The sequence below is a fragment of the Macaca nemestrina genome, chromosome X (assembly GCF_043159975.1).
Source record: "Macaca nemestrina isolate mMacNem1 chromosome X, mMacNem.hap1, whole genome shotgun sequence".
In the NCBI taxonomy this organism is placed as follows: domain Eukaryota; kingdom Metazoa; phylum Chordata; class Mammalia; order Primates; family Cercopithecidae; genus Macaca; species Macaca nemestrina.
This window is the reverse complement of record NC_092145.1, coordinates 145,876,280-145,897,097: the sequence shown is the minus strand read 5'-3', so window position 1 is coordinate 145,897,097 and position 20,818 is coordinate 145,876,280. Positions and strand designations below refer to the sequence as shown.

Below are 20,818 nucleotides of genomic sequence, written 5' to 3'. Positions count from 1 at the left end.
TCTAGAGAGATTAAGAGATTTGCTCAAAATCCCTGATGTTATTGGCTAGGCCAGGACTAGTGTAAATATCTTCTGATTTTCACTACAGTAATCTTTTGGCAATACCCTGATGTCGGATTAGATCATGTCACTCTCCAGCTTGAAACCCTTCAGTGCCTTTCCAACTGCGTTTAGAATAAAATCCCAATTCTTTATGGTGGCCTATAATTCAAGGCCATGTGTGATCTGGCTCTTGCCAGCCCTCCACCCCCTATCATCATCTGTTACTACTCTGCTTGCTTAGTGCAGATTTGACCACGGTTCAAAGTAAGATACATGTTATATGTTGCAACCCAGTACAAACATGTGCACACTCACATAACTGAAGCAAAAGTTCATTAAAGAATACTTCTGAAAACATGTGACTCTCTGATGTATTTTTTCTATTTGACTTCGTTTTAAAAAATGCAATTACCCACAAACTTAACATCGCAATTTAAAATGTGACCCCCAGTTTGAAAAACCACAGCTAGCCACACTGCCTTGTTTGTGTTCCTTAAACAGAGTGAGGCTGTTTCCATCTCGGACCTTTCCACTTGTCTTTGCTTGGGAAGATTTTACCCAGGTATTGCGCATGGCTTGGTCCTTTTTTCTTTTCAGTGTTTAAATGTATCTGAGAGGCCTTCACTGATTATTGAATGTCTCCCTGTGTTGTTTATTTTCTCTGCTTTACAGCCCTTATCGTAATCTGTAATTATCTTGTTCATTGGTTTGTATGTTTTTCATTTTCTCCAGTAGAATGTACATGGGTTCTGTAGCAGCCTATAGACATTTAGAGCAGAGGCCTTGTGTGTCTTACTCACCTCTGTATGCCCAGGACAGTTCTCAATATATACTTACTGAATAGATATAGCAATACTTAAATATGTACATAAGAAGATTAGTCCAATTTTAAAGATTTGCATGGAAAAAGAAAATAGAAGCCTTTGAAGACCTTCTTACCTTAAGGTTTCAGTTGTTTCCTGGAATATGGCAACAGATAAAAGTAGAATTGGAAAGTGATAATAAAAGGGGTGTTTTTTTGGTTGTTTTTTTAGTTTGCCTGTGTTTTCCCCTTAGAATTTGCTTTTAGAAATTAACTCAGGTGTTTAGAACATCCACTTTCCTTCTTTTTCTTTCACCGTTTCTATTGTCATTAACAGTATTTTGTTCCAGAAGAGGCTTAAGGCAGACTTAAGCAAAGTCGATGAAAGGAAAATATTTATTTTCTGCAAGTGTGTCACTTCAAGCACAAACTGTATTCCAGAAATGCTTTTGGAGGTAGGTTCTTAGGAATGCCAAGCACAGTTTTGTGTCCATAGAAACTAAGTTATCATTATGTATAGATTTTTAGCTGGCAAAAAGAATAAAATATTAGCCCATAATTATGGTACTTGTTTCCTTATTGTTTCTGAGAAATTCCATGCTGAGTCTCAAATGAGAAACGTTTCCCATTCTTTCTTCCTCTTTCTCATGCCCAAGAGAAGAGACTAATCTCTTGTGACAACAATTTATTAAGTTCCTTAAGTACTCATTATATGCCTAATTCTGGGAAGCAGTGTATCAGTATTAGAGAAAGAGCAGAGGAAGGATAGAGCCCCTTCTCAAACTACTACAACCTAGTAGAGGCATTAAAACAAAGATAGCTATTAGAATTAAGGTAAATTGTATTAAGAGTAATGGTGCTAAAATATTTTCTGTAGAAATCAAAGAGAGAAATAACATCTGGATGGGGTGACTAGTTTAGCACAGAGTTAGAAAAACATTCATTAAAAAGGTGGTGTTTCTCATGAACTTCGGAAGATGGTAGAACGCAGCCAGGTAGAGAAGGTGATCCAGGCAGATTGAATAGTCTGAACTGAGGCACTGAGGTCAAAAGATATGGGGCATGTTCGGAAGCAGTAGGAAGTCTACTTTGATAACCTTAAGGAGGGTAAGCACACATGGCCAAATACAGTGGAAATATAGTGTAGAGAGCCTTGGGCACCAAAGTGATGTGTTTGTACTTTAGTTAATATGGAGAGCCATTGAGAGGTTTATGGGTTTTGTAATTAGGTTTGTTGTCTAGCTTTACAAGTATATGAATTCATTTAAATTAATTTGGGTCATACCAAAAATATCTGGAGAAACCCCCATAAACTCACCATTCAGAGATAGGTGTGATAACAGTGGATACATTGTTTACGGTCTTTTATCTTTTTTTTTTTGAGACGGAATTTCACTCGTTGCCCAGGCTGGAGTGCAATGGCGCAATGTCGGCTCACCACAGCCTCTGCCTCCCGGGTTCAAGCGATTCTCCTGCCTCAATCTCCTGAGTAGCTGGGATTACAGGCATGCGCCACCATGCCCAGCTAATTTTGTATTTTTAGTAGAGACGGGGTTTCTCCATGTTGGTCAGGCTGGTCTCGAACTCCCGACCTCAGGTGATTCGCCTGCCTCGGCCTCCCAAAGTGTTGGGATTACAGGCGTGAGCCATTGCACCCAGCCTACAGTCTTTTTTCTATACATTTAAGAAAACAAAGTTAGAAGACTATTCTGGGCTAGGCGCAGTGGCCCACGCCTGTAATCCCAGCACTTTGGGAGTCTGAGGCAGGTGGATTACGAGGTCAGGAGATCGACACCATCCTGGCTAACACAGTGAAACCCCGTCTCTACTAAAAATACAAAAAAAAAAAAAAAAAAATTAGCCAGGCATGGTGGCGGGCACCTGTAGTCCCAGCTACTCGGGAGGCTGAGGCAGGAGAATGGCATGAACCCAGGAGGTGGAGCTTGCAGTGAGCGGAGATTGCACCGCTGCACTCTAGCCTGGGCAACAGAGCAAGACTCCATCTCAAAAAAAAAAAACAAAAAACTATTCTGTATATAATTTTGTGTGTTATAAAATACATTTTTATTGACATGATTTTATTTCTCCGTATTTATGAAGTAAGCAACATTGTATAGCCATTCAATATTTGGTTCTATAAATAAAAGATAGTTTTCTTATCTTTTGTCTTAGATAGTCCCTTTGTGGACATTTAGATTCTTTCCAGTTTCATTTAATACAGTTTTTTTTTGTGTGTGCAGTAGTTCAGATTATTTCCTTAAGATTCATGTTCAGAAACTGAATTATTGGTTTTGAGAGTGTTTATATTTTTCAGGCCTTTGATTATATGTGCTAAACTTCCTACATGGAAGTTGCACCAATATTCATTCCTGCCAGCTTGTAGGAAAGTGTTAGTCTTACCACACCCTTACTCATATTTAGTGTTGTTATTTCTTAACTGATGGTTGTTTTAGTTTGCTTTTGATTGCTAATAAGAGTAAATTATTTTCCTGCATTCACATCCATTTGTAGTTTAAACATTTTTTTATTAGTATGACTTTTAATATTGGTCTGGGCTTTTCTTGTTTGTGTCACTTTTACTTTTTTTCAGTTTTTGAACATATTCAAAATTACCCATTCCTTTGTGGTTTCTTCTATGGCTATTAAGTTAATAGGCTGGTGCAAAAGTAATTGTGGTTTTTGCCATTAAAAGTGACTTTCTAGTCTTTTCATTTTTGTTTTGTTTTGGTTTACTATTTTTTAATTTTGAGTTTTGGAATTCTGTTTATGTACAAAACGTATAAAACATGGATAAAATAAATACCCATGTGCTCACTACTCAGCCAAAGAACTAGAGCCTCCCAGTACTTTAGAAGCCTCCTGTGTATCCCCGTGCCTGCTATTCAGGGAACAGTTACTTTTTCTGCATTTGATGTTACTCATTCTCTTCCTTCTCATTAGTTTTACAGCCTATGACATATTCATCACCGATACTTCATTAGGTTTTGCCTCTTTTTGAACTTTATATTAAAGCTGAATATATTTTTTCATGATTTACTTCTGTTGCTCAAAATTCAGTTATATTGTCAGATATGACTAATTTATTACTTTTTATGGCTGTGTAGTAGTTCATAGGATGAATATACCAATTAATGGGTTTGGGGTTGTTTCTAGGTTTTTGTATCATGTACAGTATAGCTATGAACATCCTTATACATGTCTGGTGCACACATGCAAGAATTTCTCTTGGGCAGTGGTTCTCAAAGTTGGTTCAAGAACTGGGGTTCCTTGAGGCCGTTGCAAGGAGTTTGAGAGGTCAAAATTATTTTCATAATACTAAGCTACCATTTTCCTTTTTCACCTTCATCCTCTCACAAGCATATGGTGGCATTTTCCAGAGGCTGGGTGGCATGTGATGATGCCGTTGTTCTGATGGCTGATAGACTGTGTACTTTATGTTCTCATGTCTAATTCTTTTTCTCAGTTTTCATACCTAATACAGTAACTACCAATAAATATAACCCATATCAACAAAGAAGCTTTTGGAGGGTCTGCAATTATTTGTAAGAGTGTAAAAGGTGTCCTGAGACCAAAACGTTTGAGAACTGCTGCTCTAGGGTTTGTTCCCAACAGTAAAATGGGTAGGTGGTAGAATAAGCGCATTGTTTCTTGTTCAACTTTAGTAGGTAATGCTGAACTGTTTCCCAAAGTGATTGTACCAGTTTTCATTTTAACCAGCAGTATTTGGGCATCCTTACTCTTCTACACCCTAACAATAGGCACTGCAAGTTAAAAAAACTAATAATTGCCCATCTGATGGGTGTGTTGGGAGATCTCATTGTGGTTTTAATGTCTTTGAATACCAGTGAGATTGAGCGGTTTTTTTTTTTTTCATACCTTTATGATAGGACCTTTGGTTTCTGCTTCTGTGAAAATTACTCCTTCCAACTCTTCTTGGTCCTTATTTCTTCCATGTAAACTTTAGAATCAGCTTATCATATTTCTGCAAAACAAAACAAAAACCACTTTTGCTGGGATTTCAGTGGTATTATGTTAAATCAGAATGTAATTTCATGGAAGTTGACATTATCATGGTTGAGTCTTTTTATCCAAGAACCTGGTATATATTTGTATCTGCTAAAGTCTTCCTTATTGAAAGATTTATAATTTTCCTTATAGTGGTTAACACAATCTTTTGTTATATTTCTTCCCAAATACTGTATGTGTTTTATTTTTGTTGTTGTTAAGTGGTATGTCTTAATATATATTTTCTAAATGATGGTTGCTGGTTTATGAGAAATATAGATGATTTTTTTCCATTAATATTGAATTTACTCTTATAAATTCTGATAATTTACCTGGGATTTTTTATGTACATAATAACCACCTTGAAATATTGATCGTTTTCTTTCTAACTTTCCAATTCTTAAATCTTTCAATGCTTTTCCTTTATTACATTGGCTGGAACTTTTAGAACACTGTTGAATAGAACCAGTGGTAATAGCCTACTTACCTTATTCCTGATGATAGAAAGATAGCTCTGAACATGTCACCATTAAGTATGATCTTTGTATATACCCTTTATCAAAGTGAAGACATTTTCTTCCACTTTTGGTTTGCTAGTTTGGGTTTTTTGTTTGTTTTGTTTAGTTCCGATCATGATTGATTATTGTGTTTTACTAAATGCAGTTTCTTCATCTGTTGCACACATTTATTGTATTTGATGACATTTTCATTTGGTATTTCTCCTTTACTGTGTTAATATGGTAGATTACATTGATATGGTTTTAAAAATAAATTGCTAAATTCAGTTTACTAATAGTTTAAGAATTTTACATTTGTATTGTTGAATTGGCCTATAATTTTCCTTTCTAGTGTTTTTCTTGTGCAATATTAACATCAAGATTATCTAAGCTTCAGAGTGAGTGTTCCCTCTTTTCTATTCCATGTAAGATATGTTCATTGTTTAGCACAACCTGATTCCCGAAATTCACTACTCCCCCAATTTATTATTGTTGTTTTATGTGTCAGTGTTTGTTTACTTACCATGTATTTACTACTATTTTCTTCCTGAGTTTCAGATCTTGTATCCTGGGTCATTGTTGTTTCAACTAAAGTATAACCTTCAGATTTCTCCTGGTGGGATCTGTTGGTAGTAAACTTTCTTGGTCTTGAAAATACCTTTATTTTGTCCTTGTGTGTGTGGTTTTTTTTTAATTAAGCAGTTAGCTTTGAGGAATGCCTTCATTTTGTTAGGCTGAAGGAGACGACATGGTTAGAGAAGTAGGAGAACCAGGAAACTTTATTATTGTGGATAACAAAAAAGAGAATTTCAAGGACAGGAAGATAAGCAGTAACTGGAAAAAACTCCTGTAGGGTAAAGGGAACATATAACAGGGATTGTCCTTATTGATTACTCTTTCTTGAAAGGAAAATGACATTTAAAATGTAACTATAATACTGGAGAGTTTGCCTATGTGTCTAGACTATGAACCACTCAAGGGACTAGCTCAGGCTCCACTCATCTTTGCATCTGCAATACCTGGCTCTTTTAGGCTAGCATCTGGCAGGTGATCACAGATCAGTGCTCATAACTAATGAGTTATTATTATTTCCAAGTGAGGAAGCCTTTAAAAGATAGATAAATAAACAGACACACTTGGATTTGCTTAAATTCTGCTCCATCATTAACATTCTCAAGATCAACCTTTTTAAAGTTGTCATCATCAGAATAAGAGGAAAAGATTTTAAGAGGTTATGAGATGAATGGATAAAGACAATGTGGTATATATGCAGCCATAAAAAAGGATGAGTTCGTGTCCTTTTTAGGGACATGGATGAAGCTGGAAACCATCATTCTGAGCAAACTGTCGCAAGGACAGAAAACCAAACACCGCATGTTCTCACTCATAGGTGGGAATTGAAGAATGAGAACACTTGGACACAGGGTGGGGAACATCACACACCGGGGCCTGGCATGGGGTGGGGGGAGCGGGAGGGATAGCATTAGGAGATATACCTAATGTAAATGAGGAGTTGATGGGTGCAGCACACCAACATAGCACATGGATACATATGTAACAAACCTGCACGTTGTGCACATGTACCCTAGAACTGAAAGTATGAAAAAAAAAAAAGGAAGAAAAAGAAAATGTAATATATATATATATACACACACAGTGGAATACTATTCAGTCTTTTAAAAAGAAGGAAAGCCTATCATTTGTTAACAGTTTGGGTGAACTTGGAGGACATGTTAAGTGAAATAAGCCAATCCCAGAGAGACAAATACCACATGATCTCACATAAATGCGAATCTTTTAGATTTTTAACGTTGAACTCATGCAAGTAGTGAATAGAATGGCTGTTAACCAGGGGCTGGAGGGTGAGGGTTGAGGCAGGAGATTCAAGAGATATAAGTCAAAGGAAACAAAATTTCAGTCAGACAGAAGGAATAAGTTCCAGAGATACATTGTACAACATGGAGACTATAGTTAATACAATGTATTGTATACTTGAAAATTGCTAAGAGTGTAGATTTTAAGTGTTCTCAGTACAAAGCTAAGTATGTGAAGTAATGCATGTCAGTTAGCTTGATTTAGCTGTTCCACAATATATAAATATCATGTTGTATACCATAAATATAATTTTTGTCAATTAAAAAATTAATTTTTAAAAGAGAGTTATCAATTTATGTCCTTATTACATATCTAAAAATATCAAGACTGCTTTAGAGAATATCAGATTGTAACTTCACATTGGAGACTTGAGTGATAAATTTGTGTTGGGATAGAGAATTGGTAAACCTATTTATTTTTTAATGTTTCTTTTCAGTAATGACTTTTTGCAGTGCCTAGTGAATACTCTTTTTTTACTCATCTCTTTAAGTTGTTTATACCTGTTCTTCATATATCCTCATTCTGAATGGTTAGGGAAATGTGCGATTCTAAAGAGTCTGTTACTAGGGGCCGGGCACAGTGGTTCACTCCTGGAATCCCAGCACTTTGGGAGGCCAAGGCGGGTGGATCACCAGGTCAGGAGTTCAAGACCAGCCTGGCCAAGATGGTGAAACCCTGTCTCTACTAAAAATACAAAAATTAGCCGGGCGTGGTGGCGGGTGCCTGTAATCCCAGCTACCCAGAAGGCTGAGGCAGAGAATTGCTTGAACCCGGGAGGTGGAGGTTGCAGTGAGCCGAGATTGTGCCACTGCACTCCAGCCTGGGCAACAGAGTGAGACTCCATCTCAAAAAAAAAAAAAAAATAGAATCTGTAACTAGAATACTGTGATTTCTAAGATATCAGTTTGTTTTTAGTCATTGTCATTTGGAAAGCTTGCATGAGAGGAGTGGTCTGTTTACCAAATCTACTGTGTGCTCTTGATAGTAGTACTCTATCATATGAATGTTTTTCATTACTGAAAATTTACCCTCTAACAAGAATTTTGGTTTGATAAGATCTCTAGGAGATTGAGTAGTGCTCACAGAAATTCCTAAAGGATTTTTTCTTCCTGCAGCCATTTTGCAAGGAATAGGAGGACAAAAGTTTGCTACATTTCAATCAAAACTAGTTTAAGCTGAATTTGTAGTGACTATAAAGATTTGACACATATGTGTAGAATTTTCTTTGATATTAGAGTACTTACTAGTTGGGCCACGGTTTGCAGAAGCTTTTCTTTACCCATTATGCTGCTATATATTCACAATTGACATAGGACATTCATAGACAATTTTAAAGTTTTTCCACAAGTACTTACTCTATACCCAGATCATTGAAGGAAACAAACAGATAAAAATGTGTAAGGAAAAATAAAAGGCATGAGAAACCCTATATACATTTAATCAAACTTCCAGAAGGAAAAAAAGAGTGCTATTAGAAGAAATAATAATTGACAGTAACCCAGAATTTATAAAAGATATCAAATCCTCAGATTAAAGAACCATAAGAAAATCTGAGCATCATAGAGAAAAAGAAATTAATCTCAAGGCATATTTTAGTGAAACCAAAAAACACCAAGGACAGAGAAAATCTAACAACCCAAAGAGAAATGACACATTATCCACAAAGAAACAAAAATCAGACTGATACTTGATTTCTCATCAGTAACAGTATTGCCAGGAAACAGTGAAATAATTTTCTGAAAGCGCTAAGGGAAATAACTGCTCACTTAGAACATTTTTTCAAAAGTGAAGGTAAAACTTTTTAGGCATTCTAAGATTGACCATTGCTGGGGGTGGGGGAACAACTACTCGTCGTCTACTTCACTAGTAAGTAAATAGTACACCAAAAGAAGCAGAGGGATGCAAGAAGTAATGAAAAGCAAAGAAATGGGTAGGCAAATTAGTAAATAAAAAATCTAACTGTGGATAGTAAGAAAAAATAACAGAAATAATATTAAGAGTAGAAGAAATGGAGGTAAAGTATTACAAGGAACTTTCAGAATGACAGTAGAGGTATTAACTTCAGATTTTGTTGTTTTCAATGTGAATACTTAAAATAAGGGTAACCCTTGAAAGACAGAAATAAAATGTTTGACTTCCACACCAGTGGAGGAGTGAAAAGGGGAATAGAGAAAAAGTCCTCTCCAGCAAGAAGCAGAAAAGGAGAAAAAAAGCAGCATGGTTACTAGAAAACACAGAGGAAGGATTTTTAAAGATCTTAATTGCATGCAGTCTAAGAGAGACTAACCTAAAATAAATTAATGTAGAAGGGTTGAAAATAGATGGAAAAAGATACAAAACAAATATTAACCGAAAGTAATCTTGTTTCGGCAGTACTTTCATTAGGTAAAATGTTAGTTAGGGTGAAAGACGTTAATACATATAAAAAGGGATACTATTCATGATAAAAGGAACCATAAAAGTGTATAACACCTAGGAACTAACAACATAAAAAACTACCTAACCATATAACCTTAAAATACTCAAAGCAAAAGCACCCAGAATCATAAGGGAACTCAAGAAATCTACAAACTTGTTGAATGATTTTAACAACCCTCTTTCAGAAACAGAACTTGCAGGCAAGAAATATTTAAGATTTAGAAGATTTTAACACTACAATGAGTAAATTTGATTATAGATATATATGTGTATGTATATAAGCATATAGACTCTCCTGCCCAACTATTGGAGAATATATACTTTTTGAATATGTATTTGTACTTTCAGAGTCTTTGCAAACATTCACCACATACTAAGTCATAAAGGGGGTCTCAGAAAATTCCAAAGAAGCTACATCATACAGAACATGCTCATACATTATTAAGCAACTACATCAGAAGTCACAATAACAGGTACTTAAACACATGTCATATAATAGAAAACTAGAATAACACACCTCTAAATAATCCATGGATTACGAACTTCTCAGCAATGTGTGTAATTCTTCTGCTAAATAGCCCATGGGTTAAAGAGGACATCACAATGGAAATTCCAGAGTATTTAAAGTTAAGTGTATCTTCTAAAAACCTACAGCAAATGTCATGTTTAATTGGGGAACTTTAGAATGATTCCCATAAAGTCAGGAAAAAGACAATGATTTCTGCTATTATTTCAATAATTCTACATTATATAGGATAACTTAGTTATGAACGTGGCAGGAAAATATGAGGTATAAAGTTTGCCAATCTTATCATAGGCTTATGATAACAACACAAAAACTTCTAAACTGCCTAATCTAGCAAAGAAATGTAAGGCTTTTATGGGAAGATCAAGGGTAACTTTAGCTTTATCTATGACATTCTAGTCCTTTTATTAAAAAAAAAAACTGAAGCCAGTAACTTAATATTTGTTAATTTTGGGCTACAGCTACATAAGTATTTGTCAACATCATTTACTATTCTATAATTTTTTAACTTTTCAAAAGGGAAGGAAAAAAACAGTTTGTTAGTGAAGTTCTGGGTCCTCATTGAACTCAAGATCTACTAGGGGATAGACTTGTACATGGCTAATCATTCAGTAACAAAGATTTAGCATGTACTTACTGTGTGTTGGGCAGAGTTGGAGGGAACAGGGTGTGACTTTTCAAAGTCCCTGACCTCGTGGAGCTTAGTAGAGCAGACAGCATCAGTCCCACTCCTCTCATGCCATCCCCTATTTGAGGAGCTCCTCTCAAAATGACTGACTCTTACTATTATTTTATTAATTTTGATGAAATTGGCCTTACATTCTCCCATTTGACCAAAATGAGCCAAGTGAATGATTATAGATAGTGTGCTTATGCCAAGACCTTGAGACAGAGTCTGTAATATACAGGAATAGACCAAGGTCCATTATATCTAATTAACCTGGATAACTGGCTGGTGACTAATGAGGACCTGGGGAACAGTTTTGAAACTTTGCTTGTTCAAGTGTACTAAGGAATCCAGCTCTTGAAGGATAAGAACTGAAACAGAAAGCACCTCCCCTTTTTGCAATAGACCAGAGATCAGCAAAGTCCTGTTTCTGTATGACCCTTGAGCCAAGCCTTTCAAAGGTTGTTACACACACACACACACACACACACACACACACACGAGAGAGAGAGAGAGGGAGAGAGAAAGAAAGAGACAGAGAGAGAGAAAGAAATAGAAAGAGAAAGAAAGAGAGATAGAAAGAAAGAAATCAGCAACAGAGAATGTAATATGGCCCTCAGAGTCTTAGATATTTGCCATCTGGGCCTATACAGAATAAGTTTGCCAGCCCCTGCAGTAGAACAACAGTTCTCGAAGTGTGATCTCTGACCAGCAGCATCAGCAGTATATAGGAACTGGTTACAAATACCAATTGTCAGATCCCACCCAGAATTAAACAGTCTAGGGGTGGGGCCCAGTAATCCCAGTTTTAATAAGCCCTCCTAATCATTCTGATATGTGCTGAAGTTGAAGAATCACTGCTATAGACCAATGGCTTAATCCCATTATAAAAGATTACCTGTCTCTTGGTCTCACCAGTTTCACAAAAAAGTGGAGATTCAGAATAGGTTGTGGCCAACTAGCAGAGAATAATCTTGAGGGAACATTTTGTTCTTTTGTCTTGATCACACCCATTACTGACATTTACACAGTCCAGCTAATAGAAATAGTCCATCCAATACAAATGCTCTTTTAAGGCCCTAGAAGCACTTTCAGTGGATCTGTGCTCAGAGTCATGGAGAAATAAGAAATGCTAAGATGTTTTAAACTACTATAATGATCTAGAGTTATATGTTTGCTGCTTTGGAACATTAACTGTTCTCTAGTTTTCATTATCAGAATACTTGCATATTTTTTCAACCTTTATCTGAAATTTAGGCACATTTATAATAACAATATACTTCCAAGATTTTCCTTCCTGGTTAACTAATAGGTAAATTTGAATTTAGTCTTCTTTTCATGGTTAGCATTCTATCATATGTTGATAGAAATTCATCTGTATAGTGTTTAAGTTTTTCAGTGTTCTTGATCTTTCTAAGACTGTAGGTAGACAGACCTCATTTTCATTTTACAGAGAAGAATAGAAAGCCTAGAGCCTGCTTAGCTTCACTATACATGGTGGCATGGGTCTTCCAAGTCCATCATTCTACTCTACATCCTGAATGTGGCCAGAAATTTTCTTACGTTGTTAACCTTAAAACACAGTTTCTGACCTGTTGGTAACATCACTAGCCAACAAACGCAAGAGAAAAAAAGAAAAGTTTATAATAAAGTTTGCTATTTTACAAGTTAGAACTATAGTTTATCTTACAACACAATTTTTAAAAAATATTAATTTTTTTATTTAAAAAATCGTATGTGTGAGAGAAACAGTGAGAACATACACATGCATGTGTATTGAGAGACGTGAAAAGCTGAGACAGGTCATTTTTACCTTGGAACATTTAATACTGTATGTTCCTAGAGACATATCACCATTGTCTTGTATCTTTAATTCTTTCTCTGCCAAATTATGGACTTTACAATTTATTTGGTGGTAATACACTTGTATAAATGTAAGAACAATTTACAGAGCAAAATTCATGTTAGAACAAATAAATAGTAGAAAGGGCCAATGAACCACAGGGTGCTGGTAGTTCATTAAGAAGGTTTCTTCATGAAGGATTGGCTGAAATTAGCTATTTTAAAGAAATACAGAGATGAGGCTTAAAAATCCACTACTTGGAATTAATGTTGTTTTTGATGTGGTTTTCACCGGTATTATGAGACAAGGTATCATTCGTGTATGAGGACAAGTATTGGGAGAATACACACACACACACACACACACACACACACACACACACACACATCTTTTTATAAAACTGATCATATTCTATTCTATTCACACCTTCTGATATGGTTTGGCTCTCTCCCCACCCAAATCATCTTGAATTATAACCCCCACAATTCCCATGTGTCACGGGAGAAACCTGGTGGGAGGTGATTGAATTATGGGGGCAGGTCTTTATTTGCACTGTTCTCATGATAGTGAATAGTCACGAGATCTGGTAGTTGTAAAAATGGGAGTTTCCCTGCACAACCTCTCTCTTTTCTTGCTACCATCCGTATAAGACATGACTTGCTCCTCCTTGCCTTCTGCCATGATTGTGAGGCCTCCCCAGCCACGTGGAACTGTAAGTCCATTAAACCTCTTCTTCCCAGTCTCAGGTATGTCTTCATCAGCAGACATTATGAAAACAGACTAACCCAGTAAGTATATATATATATATATATCCTATTAGTTCTGTCCATCTAGAGAACCCTGACTAATACACCTTCTCACCCTCATCTCTACACTTTAATTGTTGATAAAGTTTTTCTTTTTTTTTTTTTTTTTTTTTTGAGACAGAGTCTTGCTCTGTCGCCCAGGCTGAGGTGCAGTGGCCGGATCTCAGCTCACTGCAAGCTCCGCCTCCCGGGTTTAGACCATTCTCCTGCCTCAGCCTCCCGAGTAGCTGGGACTACAGGCGCCCGCCACCTCGCCCGGCTAGTTTTTTGTATTTTTTAGTAGAGACGGGGTTTCACCGTGTTAGCCAGGATGGTCTCGATCTCCTGACCTCGTGATCCGCCCGTCTCGGCCTCCCAAAGTGCTGGGATTACAGGCTTGAGCCACCACGCCCGGCCTATAAAGTTTTTCAAAAAAATGTCCTAGGTGTGTGTGTGTATGTGCATTCATGTGTGTTTTTATATCTTTAACCTTTTTGAGTGTACATCTTTAGCATCTTTCTGTAACATCTTGTCTTAGTCAATTTTGTGATGCTATAACAAAATACCTGAAATTTCATCAGTCTTAGTCCATTTATCTTGCTTTAAAGGAATACCTGAGGCTGAGTGATTTATAAAGAACAGAACAGGATAATTTATAAAGAACAGAAATTTATTTTCTCAGTTTTGGAGGCTGGGAAGTCTCCGATCAAGGTGCCAGTATTTAGTGTCTAACAAGGGCCTTCTTGCTGTGTCCTCCTGTGACAGCAAGTGGAAGGGCAAGAGGAGGACACTGCTACATGAAGCCTCTTTTATGAGGGCCTTAATGACATTCATGAGGGAGGAACCCTCATGGCCTAATCACCTCTTAAAGACCCTACCCTTAATCCTGTCACATTGGCAACATTTGAATTTAGGAGAGACTTGCTTCAAACCATAGCACATCTGAACTTACCAAAGGACTGGTTTTCTGAAATTTCCAATCACTTGAGGGCTCAGTTGTCTGTAGGCTGTGTGTGAAAGCAGAAAATTGTGTTGACATAAGCACAATTAATTATCACCCTTGGCCTTGTGCTTCCTGGCCATGTTTTCCTTACCTTCAATGCTCAGTTTATCATGTTTGTTTCTCTGCTCTTTCTATCTTTACTTCCCTCACCTTTCCCTTCTCTGTGTCTCATTCTATCTGTCTCTCCCCTGTCTTCCCCCTCACCCCTCTCCTCTGTCCTGTTGTCCTCTGTCCTCTTCTGCCTCTACTTTTCTCCTGCCTCTCTCCCCCAACCCCCATGTGCCTAGCTCTCAAATCTTTATCTTCTCTTTTCTTTCCCCCACTCTGATTTCATTTCTGTTTGTCTAGGAGTAAATGGTCAACAACTAGCATGTTATATGTAAGAACATTAATAAAAGTCATTTTAATATAAATGGGGATTTCTAATTTCAAAGATCAACATTGCTGAAAGCTATCAAAGAGCCATGGGCTTTAAATTTCTTGGTAATGGGCATTCATTTGTTTATGGTATCCCTAGTGATGGTACTAGCAGTGGTGGGAAAAATGACAACAACAACAATAGTGTTTTATTCTTCTTAATATGGCTAATATTTGCTGAGTTTTTACCACTTGCCATATATTGTTCTAAGTAATTGGTTTTTAGAATATATCTGGGGACCCTCGGGGATGGCCAAGACTTTCAGAAAGCTATGAGGTCAAAACTGTTTTCATAATAATGCTAAGATATCGTTTGCCTTTTTCACTTTCTTTACATTTGCACTGATTACACATAAGCAATGGTGTGTAATCAGTACTGGTTGCTTCGCCCAAATCAAGGCAGGTAGTCACTGTAGTCCTCATTGTCAGCATTCTTAGTTTAAAAAAAAAAAAAGCCAATTTTATTTTAGAAAGTCCCTGATAAAACAGTAAATTGTATTAAGTCTTGACCCTTGAGTACATGTCCTTTCAATGTTCTGTGTGACAAAATGGGGAACTATGCATAAAACATTTCTGCATGCTAAATATGTTTGAGTTGCCAACTGAATTAGTCACCTGTTTCACAGGCCACCCTCTTCATTTGAAAAATAAATTTTTAAATGTGCTTTGAATACTGATGAATTTTCAAATAGCAGAGCTAAACAACCATCTCTAAGATTACTTACCACAGAACCACTCATTTTATAGATTAGAAAAATACAACCCAGATATTAAAAGCCATATCCAAGACAACACTCTTACAAATGCGTAATTTATGGCCTCATCTTATATTTTATAGTGCTTTAAATTTCCAGATACTTTCATATATATATACTTTTTCATCCAATCCTCATACAGCATTGTGAGTATGTAAAACAGCTTAAAGATAAGGAAATTGAGACTCAAGGAAGACAATTCTCTGAATACATTTTATATTTTCCTGGCCTTTCAGCTATTATCTCTGAGGGCCTGAAGTAAGGCAGTGCAAATCAAGAAGAGATAGAATTCATAAAACCTGGCAACTAACTAGATGCAGAAGAAAAGGAAATGAAGGAGCCAGGGAATTTCCTGAAGTTGTTTTGCTTTGTTTTGTTTTTTTTGGTATGAACCTTAGGAGGGTATGACTAACTGAGAAAAAAATGAAAAGGAATAGATTCCATCAACAGATGTTTATGGAAGGCCTTTTCATTGGCACTACTGTAATCTGCTTTGGAGGATGCTTAGATGTATAGACTGTCTGTCTCTACTGTCTATTTGGGAAATATGTCTTCCATGCCAGTAACTCTTATTTCAAGGCAAAAGTAGTAAGCACCTTAAGAAAAGCTTAGTTCAAGTCCCATAAAAGTAATTGCTTTTGCATCAACCTAATACTTCTAGACTCAGGGAAAATTTTCTGGAAAGGGGAGCGTTTGAAAGGAGACTTGCAGAATGGTAGCATTTGGATGAGCAGAGACAAGGGAAGTTCAGTTACAGAATAATAGAGCAGGGCAAGGAAGGAGGAATGTCTGCTATGCAAGTTAGTGTGAATACAGTGTGTGTGTGAGCAACTGATGAGAAATTATTGTTATTAGAAATAATTATTCCATCAATAGAAAAAGAGGGAATCCTCCCTAACTCATTTTATGAGGCCAACATCATCCTGATACCAAAGCCTGGCAGAGACACAACAAAAAAAGAGAATTTTAGACCAATATCCCTGATGAACATCGATGCAAAAATCCTCAATAAAATACTGGCAAACCGAATCCAGCAGCACATCACAAAGCTTATCCACAACAATCAAGTGGACTTCATCCCTGGGATGCAAGGCTGGTTCAACATTTGCAAATCAATAAACATAATCCAGCATATAAACAGAACCAAAGACAAGAACCACATGATTATCTCAATAGATGCAGAAAAGGCTTTTGACAAAATTCAACAGCCCTTCATGCTAAAAACACTCAATAAATTCGGTATTGATGGAACGTACCTCAAAATAATAAGAGCTATTTATGACATACCCACAGCCAATATCATACTGAATGGGCAAAAACTGGAAAAATTCCCTTTGAAAACTGGTACAAGACAGGGATGCCCTCTCTCACCACTCCTATTCAACATAGTGTTGGAAGTTCTGGCTAGGGCAATCAGGCAAGAGAAAGAAATCAAGGGTATTCAGTTAGGAAAAGAAGAAGTCAAATTGTCCCTCTTTGCAGATGACATGATTGTATATTTAGAAAACCCCATTGTCTCAGCCCAAAATCTCCTTAAGCTGATAAGCAACTTCAGCAAAGTCTCAGGATACAAAATTAATGTGCAAAAATCACAAGCATTCGTATACACCAGTAACAGACAAACAGAGAGCCAAATCATGAATGAACTTCCATTCACAATTGCTTCAAAGAGAATCAAATACCTAGGAATCCAACTTACAAGGGATGTAAAGGACCTCTTCAAGGAGAACTACAAACCACTGCTCAGTGAAATAAAAGAGGACACAAACAAATGGAAGAACATACCATGCTCATGGATAGGAAGAATCAATATCATGAAAATGGCCATACTGCCCAAGGTAATTTATAGATTCAATGCCATCCCCATCAAGCTACCAATGACTTTCTTCACAGAATTGGGAAAAACTGCTTTAAAGTTCATATAGAACCAAAAAAGAGCCCGCATCTCCAAGACAATCCTAAGTCAAAAGAACAAAGCTGGAGGCATCACACTACCTGACTTCAAACTATACTACAAGGCTACAGTAACCAAAACAGCATGGTACTGGTACCAAAACAGAGATATAGACCAATGGAACAGAACAGAGTCCTCAGAAATAATACCACACATCTACAGCCATCTGATCTTTGACAAACCTGAGAGAAACAAGAAATAGGGAAAGGATTCCCTATTTAATAAATGGTGCTGGGAAAATTGGCTAGCCATAAGTAGAAAGCTGAAACTGGATCCTTTCCTTACTCCTTATACGAAAATTAATTCAAGATGGATTAGAGACTTAAATGTTAGACCTAATACCATAAAAGCCCTAGAGGAAAACCTAGGTAGTACCATTCAGGACATAGGCATGGGCAAAGACTTCATGTCTAAAACACCAAAAGCAACGGCAGCAAAAGCCAAAATTGACAAATGGGATCTCATTAAACTAAAGAGCTTCTGCACAGCAAAAGAAACTACCATCAGAGTGAACAGGCAACCTACAGAATGGGAGAACATTTTTGCAGTCTACTCATCTGACAAAGGGCTAATATCCAGAACCTACAAAGAACTCAAACAAATTTACAAGAAAAAAACAAACAACCCCATCAAAAAGTGGGCAAAGGATATGAACAGACACTTCTCAAAAGAAGACATTCATACAGCCAACAGACACATGAAAAATTGCTCATCATCACTGGCCATCAGAGAAATGCAAATCAAAACCACAATGAGATACCATCTCACACCAGTTAGAATGGCAATCATTAAAAAGTCAGGAAACAACAGGTGCTGGAGAGGATGTGGAGAAATAGGAACACTTTTACACTGTTGGTGGGATTGTAAACTAGTTCAACCATTATGGAAAACAGTATGGCGATTCCTCAAGGATCTAGAACTAGATGTACCATATGACCCAGCCATCCCATTACTGGGTATATACCCAAAGGATTATAAATCATGCTGCTATAAAGACACATGCACACGTATGTTTATTGCGGCACTATTCACAATAGCAAAGACTTGGAATCAACCCAAATGTCCATCAGTGACAGACTGGATTAAGAAAATGTGGCACATATACACCATGGAATACTATGCAGCCATAAAAAAGGATGAGTTTGTGTCCTTTTTAGGGACATGGCTGCAGCTGGAAACCATCATTCTTAGCAAACTATCACAAGAACAGAAAACCAAACACCGCATGTTCTCACTCATAGGTGGGAACTGAACAATGAGATCACTTGGACTCGGGAAGGGGAACATCACACACCGGGGCCTATCATGGGGAGGGGGGAAGGGGGGGGGAGGGGGGAGGGATTGCTTTGGGAGTTATACCTGATGTAAATGACGAGTTGATGGGTGCTGACGAGTTGATGGGTGCAGCACAGCAACATGGCACAAGTATACATATGTAACAAACCTGAACGTTATGCACATGTACCCTAGAACTTAAAGTATAATAATAATAAAAAATTTAAAAAAATAAAAAAATAAAAATAAATTAAAAAAAGAAATAATTATTCCAAGAAATTATTGAAAATGTTGGCCAGAGTCTGAAAATAGTAAATACCATAATATGGCATACATGATCAGTTTTCCATAGGTACTTAGTTAATTTTTTTTTACTGTTTTTTTATTGTTGTTGTTGTTTTCTTTTTTTGTCCTTATTTTTGTATTTAATTTTATTTATTTATTTATTTATTTTAGACAGAGTCTCACTCAGTCACCCAGGCTGGAGTGCAGTGGCACAATCTCAGCTCACTGCAACCTGCGCCTCCCAGGTTCAAGCAATTCTTTTGCCTCAGCCACCCGAGTAGCTGGGACTACAGGGTGCACCACCATGCCCAGCTAATTTTTGTATTTTTAGTAGAGAGGGGGTTTCTCCATGTTGCCCAGGCTGGTCTCAAACTCCTGACCTCAGGTGATCTGCACGCCTCAGCCTCCCAAAGTGCTGGGATTACAGGCATGAGTCACCACACCCAGCCTACTTAATTTTTTTTTAATGACACTTGCCAAACAAATGTCTTTTTAAAGTACAACTTAGTTATGTCTTTACGTATGAAATTTCTTTATTTTTCATTGACTTAAGAATTTCAAGTTCAGATAACATAATTGATCTTCCCAGATGTTGGTGTATAGTTTTAGAGAGGGCTGTACCAAATATTTTACTCTGGTGTAATTTTTAACATCTGTAGTGGCTTACTTAAACCTGCAGTCTTTAGATAACTGTATTCTCCTCACACTTGGAAATTCCATCAGTCTTAGTCCATTTGTGTTGCTATAAAGGAATACCTGAGGCTGAGTGATGTATAAAGAAAAAAGGTTTATTTGGCCCATGGTTCTGCAGGCTATGCAAGAAGTATGGTGTCAGTATCTGCTTCTGGTCAGGACCTCAGGAAGATTCCACTCATGACGTAAGACAAAGGAAAGCAGGCATCACATGGTGAGAGAAAAGGCAAGAGAAAAAGGAGGAGGTGCCAGGCTCTTTTCAACAATCAGTTCGAGTGTGAACTAAGAGCAAGAATTGAGTCCTTGTCATGAGAATGACACCAAACCACTCTTGAGGGGTCCTCCCCATGACCCAAACACCTCACACCAGGCCCCACCTCCAACACTGGGCATCAGATTTCAACAAGAGACTTGGGGGAACCAAACAAATCATATCCCAGACAATAGCACCATCAATCTTTTAAATGGCACTTTTATCTGAACTACATCCCTGAGTCTATCCTCAAATAGCTTAACTTTGTCTTCGAAGTCTTTCTTCTCCTTTGCCACTGGTGGTTATTTTTCACTGCAGAATTAATCTGACTTGGATGTTTATTCCTGTTTTTTCCCTAGATAAGTCAGATAAATATGATGCACGTGATGTTGAAAGGCTACAACAAGATGATAACTGGGTTGAAAGTTACTTATCTTGGAGACATAATATCGTAGATGAAACACTGAAGATGCTCGATGAGAGTTTTCAGTGGAGGAAAGAAATTTCTGTCAACGGTAAGCTGTTCAATTTAACCTTGACTGTAATATATCCTGTATAAATGGTATTGTTTTACATTTACCTAATCATGTATTTGCACATACTCCTAGAAACCATCATAAACACCAAAATATAATTATTTATAAAGACCCAGTAATACTTTCAAAGGAACAGCTTATAAGTCTTTTTAGTAGAAACATTCATAAGGAAATCAGATCACCAAAG

General features: G+C 37.0%; 1 protein-coding gene across 2 annotated transcripts in view; it reads left to right on the top strand.

Moving 5' to 3' along the window:
• Positions 1 to 20,818, top strand: part of LOC105478149 (motile sperm domain containing 2) — a 51,544-nt gene that overhangs the window by 1,742 nt on the left and 28,984 nt on the right. For both annotated transcript variants that reach the window (XM_011735182.3, XM_011735181.3), the window contains exon 3: positions 20,455 to 20,610. In XM_011735182.3, the coding sequence (XP_011733484.1) occupies positions 20,455 to 20,610 (156 nt within the window). The remainder of the gene's footprint in view (positions 1 to 20,454; positions 20,611 to 20,818) is intronic.